This window comes from Sinohyriopsis cumingii, chromosome 7, assembly GCF_028554795.1.
Source record: "Sinohyriopsis cumingii isolate HCF-2022 chromosome 7, ASM2855479v2, whole genome shotgun sequence".
Lineage (NCBI taxonomy): Eukaryota > Metazoa > Mollusca > Bivalvia > Unionida > Unionidae > Sinohyriopsis > Sinohyriopsis cumingii.
In genome coordinates this window covers 50,584,339-50,596,538 of record NC_142967.1, presented here as the reverse complement: position 1 = coordinate 50,596,538, position 12,200 = coordinate 50,584,339, and the positions used below count along the sequence as shown (strand labels likewise).

At 36.7% G+C, this 12,200-nt stretch overlaps 1 protein-coding gene across 1 annotated transcript in view; it reads right to left on the bottom strand.

The window, feature by feature from the left end:
- The window catches only part of LOC149795207 (uncharacterized), a 44,522-nt gene that overhangs the window by 10,348 nt on the left and 21,974 nt on the right, over positions 1-12,200 (bottom strand). Inside the window, exons 5-7 of the mRNA XM_089964946.1 lie at positions 7,781-7,912; positions 5,984-6,109; positions 1,590-1,841 (exon numbers count right to left, since the gene is read on the bottom strand). Of these exons, the coding sequence (XP_089821072.1) occupies positions 1,590-1,841; positions 5,984-6,109; positions 7,781-7,912 (510 nt within the window). The remainder of the gene's footprint in view (positions 1-1,589; positions 1,842-5,983; positions 6,110-7,780; positions 7,913-12,200) is intronic.

The window sequence follows — 12,200 nt, the reverse complement described above, 5'->3', positions numbered from 1 at the left end:
CACTTTTACTAAAATAACAATCTGAAGAATAAAGATCCTTCAAAGGAACTAAAACAATAATGATTGATAAGAATTTCCAGGAATCAAATATAAAACCATTTTGTCTTTTAAATTGCTGAGTGTTGTAACCATCTCATAGCCATATTGACTGTACAATTGGCAAAAATTTTCATTTAGCACCATGCAGACATAACAATTATGGCTGACTTGACATCACAGCAAGTTTTGGGGCAAAAACCTCCTGATCTTAAACTGAGGAGGAGTACAGTAAAACCTGTCTTGAAAGACCACTGCTATGTGAGACCACCTGTTTTGAGAGATCACACTCTCAATGCACAAATTTATTGATTATATAGCACTGTGACCTGTTATGAGAGACCACTTGTTTTGAGAGACCTAATTTTTTGGCAAAAGAGGTGGTCTTTCAAGACAGGTTCTACTGTAGTAAAAATGAGATTTTTAAAATGGTTATCATGGTAGCCATAGAAGATGATCAACACAAAGTACGTGTGCATCCCATTTATACTGCTTGACTCTGTGACAAAGGAGGCGCTCACGAGTTATTATGTACTTTTGAGAGAGTGACTTATGTAAGGTGAAGTTGTCTGCATTTAAAACATGCACAGTGGAGAGAATGTTGGCATACCTCTATGCTCCTTTAATGTAATGTGGCTGACATTTCTTTGGATATTGTACTTTTGGAAATTGTACATGATCTAAGCACACTGCTGACTAAAATGACTGCTCCCTTGTGCTAAAAAAATCAGCCTGAATTAGTCTAAAGTACGTACACTATCCATAGCAGCTATTAAAATATGGAAAATGAATTTTGCCAGACTAGACAATACCAGCTTCTGAAAGTGCAATGAATGAATTACCAAATATGAAATGTAAAATAGGTTATCAGCTCTTTTTTATACAATTTACTTCTGAAGTTCAGGATGTGAAAATGACCAAGTGGAGCTGGCACTTTTTTGAAAGGTGCACATCTGGAGTAAGGCCAAGCTGTATATTCTATAACCCATATTACACCCATCAATCATACACCAAAATAAAGGGAATTAAAGGTTCTTTGAACTATACCTAAGATATACAAGGTCTTTTTTAAATAGCCAGTATAACCATTGAGGAAAGCCAGGGGAATTCTTTTTCTTTAAAATTCTAACCCTATGCAAAATACAAAACAGTACAGCCCCACCATAATAACTAGCCATGTTAGTCATAAATGCAAAGTCTGTGTATATCCCATTTATACTGCTTGACTCTGTGACATAATAACTAGCCAAGTCAGTGATAAATGTAAAGTCTGTGTACATCACATTTATACTGCTTGACTCTGTGACATAATATCTAGTCATGTCAGTGATAAATGCAAGTCCTGGTGTCAGGATAATGTGTCTGGGTGGGATATGATGCAACATGTCTCGGCATGATGCCCCAGTTCTAGACATCACTATGAACTGCCACAGTGCAGGCATCATAGCCATATGACTGAAAAATTGTTAAAGCTACATTAAAAATCCCAATCATATACACACACACAGACACGCATACAATTTATACCGTCTGAGATCCTTAATTTCACTTACCTGTATGAGTTTTCATGTGAGATCTGAGATATACTAGCTGTGAGAACTGTCGTCCACATACTTTACATGGGTATGGCTGTTCATGGGTATGAGTGATGAGATGTCGACGCAGACAGCTGATCTGACGAAAGTGGCGGTTACAATGACTACACTTATAGGGCTTGCTATCTGTGTGCCTTGAAAAGTGCTCCTGTAGACTCACATTACTGGAGAATTTGTTGTGACAAATTTCGCACTCAAATGGTTTCACACCTGAATAAAAAATTTTAAAAAATGAAATCAAATTAACCTATAACCTATCACTGGACAAAATTCATGACCAACCAAACCTGAACATTGAAAATCATTGTTGGTCTAGTAAAGTTACTAGCCCAAGTTATTGTCCTAAAAGAAAAGCCCAATTGTAAAACAGCTTTCTATGATGGGCTAATAGGTTGACACTGGAATTCTCTGTCTCTGCACAGTGGATTTATTTCCAGTGCAGAGTACCACGATTTATGGATTAAAATAGATGCTACAAACCACAGACACAAAAAAAAAACCCAAATGCAAGCTTTTATGCAAATTGGTATTGCACACACCAAGATGTATGCACATAACAAGTACTCTGCGGACAACTATACTTGAGAAACTGACCACACTGAAAACTTGATAACACTGACATTACTATCTGGTGCAGATGGACAGACATGCAAACATATGCCAAAGCAATTTCTATCTCATGCTTCTGCCACGGCAGTCTTGGCAATGATGCACCTGTGAAGAAAATTTGAATCCCATCATGCCATCATAGGCATAGCTACTCTGTATAAACATGTAATGCATACTTACTACTTACAATAATCAATGCCACTTAAAGTAATCCAAAGTAAATTCACTGGCACCCGAATTACTGAAAATGATTTTGATATCAACTCACACTAGAGAATAATTATTTCATGTGAATGTTATAATCTGATGTACATCTTTGACACAAATGTACTAAGTTGCCATATTTAGCAACAGAACTAATTTTAAGTCTAGCATATTGAACTCTCATGTTGCCCAGCATGATCATAACCATGTCCATGCCTCAAGGTCAATGTCATAGCGAGAAAAAAGTTTGCAATGAACCATGCATGTGGTTTTTTCATTTTTGGGTTAAGAATGGAGACCTGCATATGCAGTTGTTTTAGCTGTGGAGGAGAAGGCAGGAATTTCTTGGGAATCTTTACCAGTAGATTCAGAAGGCCACTATTGATCCATTATTATTCTAACTTATGGGAAGAATTAAGCTAAGCGTGTACCAGGATTCCCCCTACTTTCCGCAAGATACAGAAGGGGGGAGAAAAGCACGTCTCAAGAGCATGACAGCTCAGGGAAAGGGATTTTGCTGCCTAGACTTTTGGATTTGGGGATGGACAGCTTAGTATTTGACCTCACCGCAGAGAGGTCCACAAGGTTGACAGTAGGTGTAACCAAAGATCAAGGTGTAACTGGACCTTTCTGTGTGAAATATCTGGACAATGAATTAACTAGGACCATGAGGCTGCCTGGGATGTAGTCAATGTGAATGTGGAGTTGTAGATGAGAACACCATCTGTGAAAATCCCAACACAGACAAAGATGTACTTCCAACATAATTATGGCTGAGCTGCCAATAAAAAAAAACAACAATGCCATTAATGGATAACAAGCGACCATTTTATATATATCTATCGATTCCCATTTTAAAACAGGTCTGCAAGGACACTGAAACAACCAGGGATGTCAGACTTGAATAGGATTACCTGAGAAAATATCAGACAATAAGGAAGAGGTCTGGCGATTAAGCTTCCCTTTACCTTCTAATGATAACGTTTTAGTTACAGAAAGAAATAGCATGACCTTTCCAGTTAATGTATCCTACCATGATCAAAATGCATTCCCTATGGTTTTCTCGCCAGCAGCCTGGTGTGCCCAGATTACTTATAAAGAGACCAAATCAGTTACTTCCTTAATGATGGGTAGGAGATGGGTACTCCAGCCAGTCATGCTAGTATCTGCGCAGATTGTGATTTTCAATGGATATGCTGGCCAAAGGTCCTCCCATTTGCTATGATGGGACCTCATGTAGCCTGAAACTTTGATCATTTGGCCACGAGTGAAACAGAAGGATGCTCTGCAGTGGTTCACAGGAACAAATGCCACAAGATGGAAGGATCCACAGTTGCCGCAGGGAGACATAAGAGGCAAAGAAATTCTTGGGCTGAAACATTAATCTCCAAGTAAATGGGAGACATTGCTGGGATGATCCTCACAGCATGCTCCTGATGAAGACAAACTAAATAAGTTTTGAATTCCATGCAGATAGGGCTGGATAGGAACAAGGTTAGATTTGTTCTTATAGACAAGAAATCTGAAGTGAAGCAAAGGAAAGGTTTTCATGTCTTAGTATAAAAAATTCCTCATCTTACGTTTTTGGAGAATTTTGTCCTTGGGTATTTCCATGTGCAAGTGGTTCTGTAGTGACATACTATTCTCTTCATATTTGTGAAGACCCAGGGACCTGAAAGTTTTCTATCTTTAATGGCAATTGGGACCAATCTCACAGTCTCCATTCTACACTTGGGTGCCAAAAAATGTTGGCTGAGAAAGCTTTATCTCTAAGGCTGTTTGGAAATTGACCATGAGAATTTGAAAAAGTCTGCACTAAAATCCTTATGGTTTTTTTGTTGTGAAAGTCTCTAATGCCCTTTCCTTTAAAAGAGTGTCTAGTTTTGTTAGTTTTTGTTTTTTAAAATGTCACTGGAATTTGGCTGCACCATAAAACTGGCGTGCATAATGACTGGGTGGAGGGTTGAGAAGCATGATCTGGAGGCCCTACAAATCAAGACCCAAAAGTCATCAGTGGTAAAGTGTTGTACTCCCACAACTAGGATGTCAAAAAAAGGGCAGTACTGGCATACCTTCATTTTCCACAAGAAAGTTGCCAAGACAATCCAGGTAAAAACTGATCCTTCTCTCCCCGTGTCTTTTACGTGCTCTGAGAAACTGAACCTCACTGAGAAGTAAGGTTTAGAGGAGGGTTTTACAACCTGGTATGGCTCAGACAGGTCCTTCCCACTTCTCTGGTCACTCATGGAGAATGACGGCAGTGCTATGGGTTGCTAGGTCTGCATGAAGTTTGACTTCACTAGGTCTGCAGTTTCTCTTTCAAAAGCTTTGGCTTTGGTGCAGAAGACTGATGCGTGTTTTATAAAAGGTTGAAATTAGATGGGAGCCATTATTGTATAAAGAAAGGCCACTTGGGTCTTGATATTCAGATATCAATGAATCTAATCAGACTGCATGAGCTGCCTGAAAGGCTGGTCTTTCTTGGTCATGATGTTAATGATTGTGGGGATTCTATACTAGTCAGATGATGATGGAGAACGAGGTGGGCAGAACTTTGAATGTACAAGTCAGAAGACTTCAATGGATATGTGGAAGACCAAATGTTCTCTGGAGATCATTGGACTGAGTACAGCAGATGGCATTTGTGAACATACATCTTCAAAATCAGAGGTGTAGGTTGACAATGGTAGGGATGACTGAGCCAGGGAAGCAGGTAGCCTGGGACAATACACGAAGCTGGGAGTCCCACCAAGTTGGAACATAGTGATCTCTTCACATTCATTTTGATAACTGTCAGAAATCCAAGACAGGTACCAGGTCACAATGAATGGAAATAACCACAGCCACTGCTGAGTTGTGGATTAGCAGGACTGGTGATAAACCTGTCTAAGGCCAATTCACAAAACCATCGCAGGTGTGAACTGGAGTGCAAGATATTCATTTACAATGATGACAGTGTAAATACAGTAAGGAAACTGATGAATTATGCTTTTTTAAGATCAGAGATGGATTGTTCAAACTGGTAAAATGGTACAAAATTGATAGTGTCTGGAAAACCTTTTGTGAAGGCATGTTGACCAGGCAAAAGTGGAACTCATAAGTGATGACTGAAGAGAGTAGGCATCAATCCCATTTTCCTAGGGAAGATTAATCTTATAGGACTCCCATCTTAGCAAGCAGAACCTTTTTAGCACTTCAGTTCCTAAATCAGGTCAAAAGACATAATTAACATCGTTTTTAGATTGAAAAGTGTGGAACTGTGAAGTCACAGATGTTATCCTAACATATTTTGACCATGTAATGATATCTGAAGAAAAAGTGATATTTTCAAAAAGTATTACAGATATGCTCTTGTATGGTGCTCTTTTTGTGGTATATTCTTGTACTATTGGCCCTATTTTGCCATAAAATTATGATGACTGCATTGCCTTTTTTGAGGAAGGGGAGGAGGAGGTGAAGGCATAGGAGGTCCAGTACAAAAGTTTTATAACTTTCATGAAGCATTAAAAGTAGTTACTTGACTTTGTTAATATACTAACCCATATGTTGTGACAGCTTGTGCCGGCGAAGACTCTCATTGCTTCGGAAAGCTTTATTGCATTCATTCTCCTGGCAGATAAATGGACGTTCATCATTATGAATCCTCAGATGAACTTTCAAATTTCCTATTTTTTTAAAAAAAATTAAACAAATTATTATAAATGCATCTAAATATATTTCAAGCACAATAAAGATCTATAAGCCTACTAAAATTATTATGACTTAGAATATTTGAAAATTAAATATTTTAAGCCTCTGAAGTCAACAGTTAACAATCCTCAGGTTGATTTTTCTATACTTGTAGGTGTACAAGATTCCTGAGAAAATATAAAAATATGAAGTCTCAGGAAATGATCAAGGGGAAGAGTCACTGATAAATTTTACACATATGAGTGCAAATTCTCACGGTGATTAAGTACTATTATTTTAAACATACAACACAAATCTTGAGCTTAAATCAACAGTAGTTTAATTAATTAAAGATGGCATCATACAATATGGACTCTCCTTATGTCAGGAAAAAACCTTACAAGTTTGCATTAAGGGGCAGTCCATTTAGTATGGAGGCGGGTAACACAAACTCATGCACTTGGGTATGGTGGAGTCTACTGATAATGTACGTATGAATAGGAGATGGGGGGGGGGCCTCAATAATAATTTGTCGTAACTGTTTGACTGGGTTCAGTCAGCATCTGAATTTTTAGCAGACACTAGACAAACTGTCTAAAGTTGTGCAGCTTATTTCTTTGAATGCAACCAGACATTCAACATCAGTGGACTATCTGTTTTATTAAACACGTTAATATTATTAATCATTTATGATTTCTACATAGATTAAATAAAGGCTAGTTTATAGAATGGGGGGGGGGAGTCAAGAGTAAGTAAGCAGGTTTTTTTAATTTTAAAAAGTATGCATGTATACGGGAGGGGGGTCAAGCTTTGCCAGATTTTTGCATACGTACTAAATGGATGACCCCTAAATGCTTATAATTATATCACTTTTCATACTTTTATGCAATAAACAATTTCTTCATGCATATTTGTCTAATTATCTACAAAAAATATTCAGAGATGCTGTCATTTTAATGCTCTGTTTATATCTATACAAATATACAAATACTAACTTGCCTACTATACTGTATTTGTTGACTGCTATTATGGCTCTAAGACCTTAAACTAAGTAATAGAAAAGAGCGAAAACCAAGTTTTATAGAATTCAACAAATAATTTCTATATAATACAAAGTGAGAATTTAAAAAGAACTTACAGTACTGCAAAATATATCCCACAATAGTCCAAAACGTTCTATCACCAGTCCTGATGAATAAAGTTCTAATTAAACACCAATAGTGTTCTACTTAAGATTAAGGAAGCGACATGCATGTAGTCTTGAATGTACTAATGTACCAGTATCCTGAAGTGTGATGATGTACCTTCAGTGACTGAGCTAAAGTCCCTAATAAATACCTAGAACTCTTGCATGCAACATGTTTGAAGAAGACTCTATAAAATCGATAACTTAAACAACAGCTGTATTTTTGTGAAATATTCTACATAAACTATAACAAAATTAGTGCAATAAACAGTTCTGGTTTTCTGCTATAATAATAATAATGGACATCATGAGATTACAAGATATAACAGATATACAAATGGACAGGACCAATATCAAGATGCTCTAATGCAAACAGTGGGGGCATAATTATAACCACACAAATCTATTCTGCATCACGGATTCCCTTTATTTGTACAATAAAACAGTGATTCCAAAAGGAAGTTTCCATTAAAGAGCGTACCTTTCTGGCTAAACGCTCTGTTACAAAATTGGCACTTCAACCCATCAGTGTCATCAATGTCAGAGTGCCTGGGTCTTCCTCTCCCTCTTTTGTTCACTGGCATAGCAAAATCTCCTGTCTCATCCTTGATTCCTTCAAATAAAAATGCATAATCTCCTATCTCATCCTTGAATCCTTTGATTAAATATTTTCAAAAGATCAGAAAAATAGAATTCCTCAAAAGTTCGTGTTTTTTTTTTACAGATCAAAGCATTCTGCTCACTTCTTTGATTCCGACAAATGTTTATCCAAATCAAAACAATGTGATACTGTTTATAGAAAGTATTAACAAACATAATGCTGATTCATTTTTTTTTAATTATTTAGGAGTAAGGATAACATGTAAGAGGCTTTGAAAATATCTCTGCCTGTTGACAAGACTGATCAAATTATTAAAAATCAATTTGTGTATGATTAGGATTTTTTAACGTAGCTTTAACAATTTTTCAGTCATATCACTACAATGTCTGCAGTGTGGCAGTTTATAGTGATGTCTAGCACTGAGGTGTCATGCCACAGACATATAGCATCATGTCACACCCAGTCACATTATCCTGACACCAGGCCAACCAGTCCTAACACTAACCTCTTAATGCTGAGTGCCTAGCAAGGCAGCTGTTAGTACCATTTTTGTAAGTCTTTGGTATGGCTCGGCCAGGGTTTGAACCCATGACCTCCCGCTTCTGAGACGGATGCTCTAACCACTAGGCCACTGGTGCAGTCTGACTAATCAACTTGTCTGTAATCCCTCACCATTACAAATTTTAAAAGGTTTTTAACAGCTTTTCTTTACTGACTTGCTCTTTACACAAAACAAAAGTGAGACATAGCAAGCTTGATTTCATCTGCAAGCAAGATCAGCTATGAAAACTTAATATTAAAATTTTTGTGAAATCCACTATTAGTTTCTGTGCAAGCCCATAACTTTTCAAGGGCAAAATACTGCGACCCAGGATGAGTTTGGTTTGCTAAACAACAGAGAAAGAGTTCAATTATATGCTGAAAATGTGACACATCAGTATTTTTTAAAAATGATGTCAATATTTCAGTTTGCTGCTGGTGCTATCCTTTTATTTTCTACTCAAAACATACAACTGAAAACTACAATGGGTCATTTGACTCTTCCTCTTATCCAGCTATCATGCTTACATCAGGATTTCTGATGTTTGCTAGAAAATATGATGTTGTCTCAACTCAGTTATGCAGCTGGAGTGTAACATTCTAGACATTTACTTGAGAAACTCAACACCAGTATTGTGATATTTTGTTTCAACAAATTATCAAGAGGAATACTTTACAATTTCCTGTGTAATAAAATTCTGAGAATCACCTTCAAGTTGACTGTTTGTGGTATCTTTTATGGCAATTCTTACATCCCATTATTATATACTCACTGACAACATCCAATGCAAATGCACTGTGCGACACAACCCAATAATTCGCTCATGCTGGGTGTTGTCAAGCTCTTACTGGGTAGTATTAAGCAAACATTGCATCCAGAAAGTTTCATTCTTTATCTTTTCAGAATTAGTTTTTCTTTGCATTCTAAGATGATCAATTACAAATAGTGTTGAAAATGAATGATCAATAATCCTCAGAATCAAACATCAATTTTAATCAGCTGGGGATATTTGGAAAACCTCATTTTCACAGACTATTATTTTGAATCTCTGAATTATCACAATCACCAGTTTATCTCAAAGAAAAAAGTCTCTTAAAGTGACCAAAAATAAATTACAGGAATCCAAGACTGTTTCTTCTTTTTAACTGCTGAGTGTTGAATCCATCTCGCATATTTTTGTGCGATAAAAAGATTTTCAAGGTGGTGGCCACTAAGATCAGTAACATGTATATTTAGGATCAACAATACATCATGGGAAGTCTTTTAATGAAAATCCATGTTAATATGACTGTCCATTCTGAAGCAGTAATAAGAAGATTTTCAAGCAATGCAACATTACTGGAGGTCAGATCTGCATCATTTTCATCTTGGACTAATCAGACCCATATGAAGTTTCTGCTCTAAATCCACATGTCAATATGACTTTCCATTCCGAAAAATTAGCAACAATAACGTCTTCGTGATGGCCTCCAAGGTGACTATACTAAACAATAGATGATCACCATTTTCATTTGGGACCAACAAGACATTACAAGAAGTCTTTTAGTGCAAGTCCCATGATGATATGACTTTCTGCTAAAGAAAAGTAGCAATAATAAGATGTTCAAGATGGTCACTGTGATGACCATAGTGAATTTCAGATCGGCACCATTTTCATTTAGGACTGACTTGACTCTGGAGATGAATGTATGTGTAAAGTTTTATGGCAATCTTCCAAGTAGTTTAGCAAAAAAAAACTTATATTAACAGATGAACAGACAACAAATGGATAGATGATGTAAAACATAGGCTCTTCAGTTTAACTAAAATGCTCTGATTGGCTAATACTGTCAGGGTCCATGCTGGACTCAAATGTTATGATGTGACAACTCTCTCCTTACCAAAATTGGGTGATGTTATGGGAATATTGGGAAAAGTGTAAAAATATAAAAATTTAGAATGTTCCTACATTCATTTATAAATTTCTTACCAAGTCTTTCAACCAAATAATATACAAGTGAAATATTCATTATACGTCATAAAAGTATTAAAATTTCTAAAGTTTGATTCACCAAAATTACCGCTTTCTTCAAATGATGATAATACTAACAAGAGTACCTTGAAGTGACTGATGCTGTACTAGGCAAAATGAATTTCCATCAGTTCAAGATCAGACCATTTTCTCCTATTAACTGCTGAATGTTAAAACCATCTCTGATATTCTTCGGTGACAACAAGATTTTGAAATTAGATGCTGTGGTACATTTACTGGAATGACCGCTCCGGTAGCCTAGTGGTTAGAGCATCCGCCTCGTAAGTGGGAGGTCATGGTTTTGAACCCTGGCCGAGTCATACCAAAGATTTATAAAAATGGTACTAACAGCTCCCTTGCTAGGTGCTCAGCATTAAGAGGTTAGTGTTAGGACTGGTTGGCCTGGTGTCAGGATAAGGCGACTGGGTGGGACACCATGCTACATGTCTGCGGCATGATGTCCCAGTGCTAGATATCACTATAAACTGCCACACTGCAGAGATATCATAGCGATATGACTGAAAAATTGTTAAAGCTACGTTAAAAATCCTAATCACACACACACACACACACACACACATTTAGTGGATGCCACCTTGTCATCATTTTCATTGAAGACAAAGAAGACATCATTAAAAGTGTTTTTGGTAAAAATCCCATGTCATAATTATCATCTATTTGGAAGCAGTAGTGACAAGATTTTTAAGACAGCCATCATGGCTGCCAGACTGAATGTATACCTGGCACAATTTTCATTTAGGACTTGGTGAAAATCTTGGATAAAAGGATTTATCCTTTCTTCTGGAGTACAGTCCAACCCAATTATATCAACATCTCTTACATGTACTACCTGCCTATATCGATGAAAATGCAAAGCCCCAGGCCCATGGACTAGTGTTAGTACAAATTTTGTCATGCTTATGTAGAGTCAAGATAAAAAATAAATGTACATGTCAACTGAAGCCCTAGGTCCCAAATTGAACAAAACCTTTGTTTTCTAACTGTTTATGTCAAAAAGCTACCATTTCTACAATTACTTAATGTTGCCACCAGGCTTCCTTTCATGGTGACTTAAATAACAGAATATACCCTTCATCAATGTAAGCCAGCTCAAATCTTCATTAAAAACAATGCACCTTCATCAAAGGAAGTCAGCACCAAACTTAAATAAAAGCAATGTTTCTTGTGCCGTAACATTTTCCTTTCTTGCATGGAAAAGGAAACTTTATGCTTATGACGGCTATCAATGGGGATGTAAAATGCAAATTAAATTTACAGTCTCTTGAAACTAAATATGTGACCATCAAGGTAGTTACAGCCTCATCTCCTGGGTAGCCTGAGCAAGATGATTACATTGTTGTGTCAGGCAGACCAAAGACTAATTTAAGTACACGTAGCATGTAAACAAAAACCATAATTGCAACTGGAAATGATGAGTATTGAGGTGAATTGTTTAGTGACATGTGTAGTGACAATGGGATACATATCATTTTTTGTTATATATGTATTTAATTGTGTTTTATATCAGGATAGAATCGATACATGTGATGTATACTCAAATTCATGAATTTTTCATATACATGTACTATACTTGATGCATCATGGATTGTATTACAGAAAGGTAACGCAAATGTAAGCTGTCAATATACAAGTGTATTTGATACTAGTTTTGTCTTTGTTTAATCTAAATTCAGCCTCCACCCTGGACTTATCATGACATCCACTTATGTTGACAATATTACATCAGG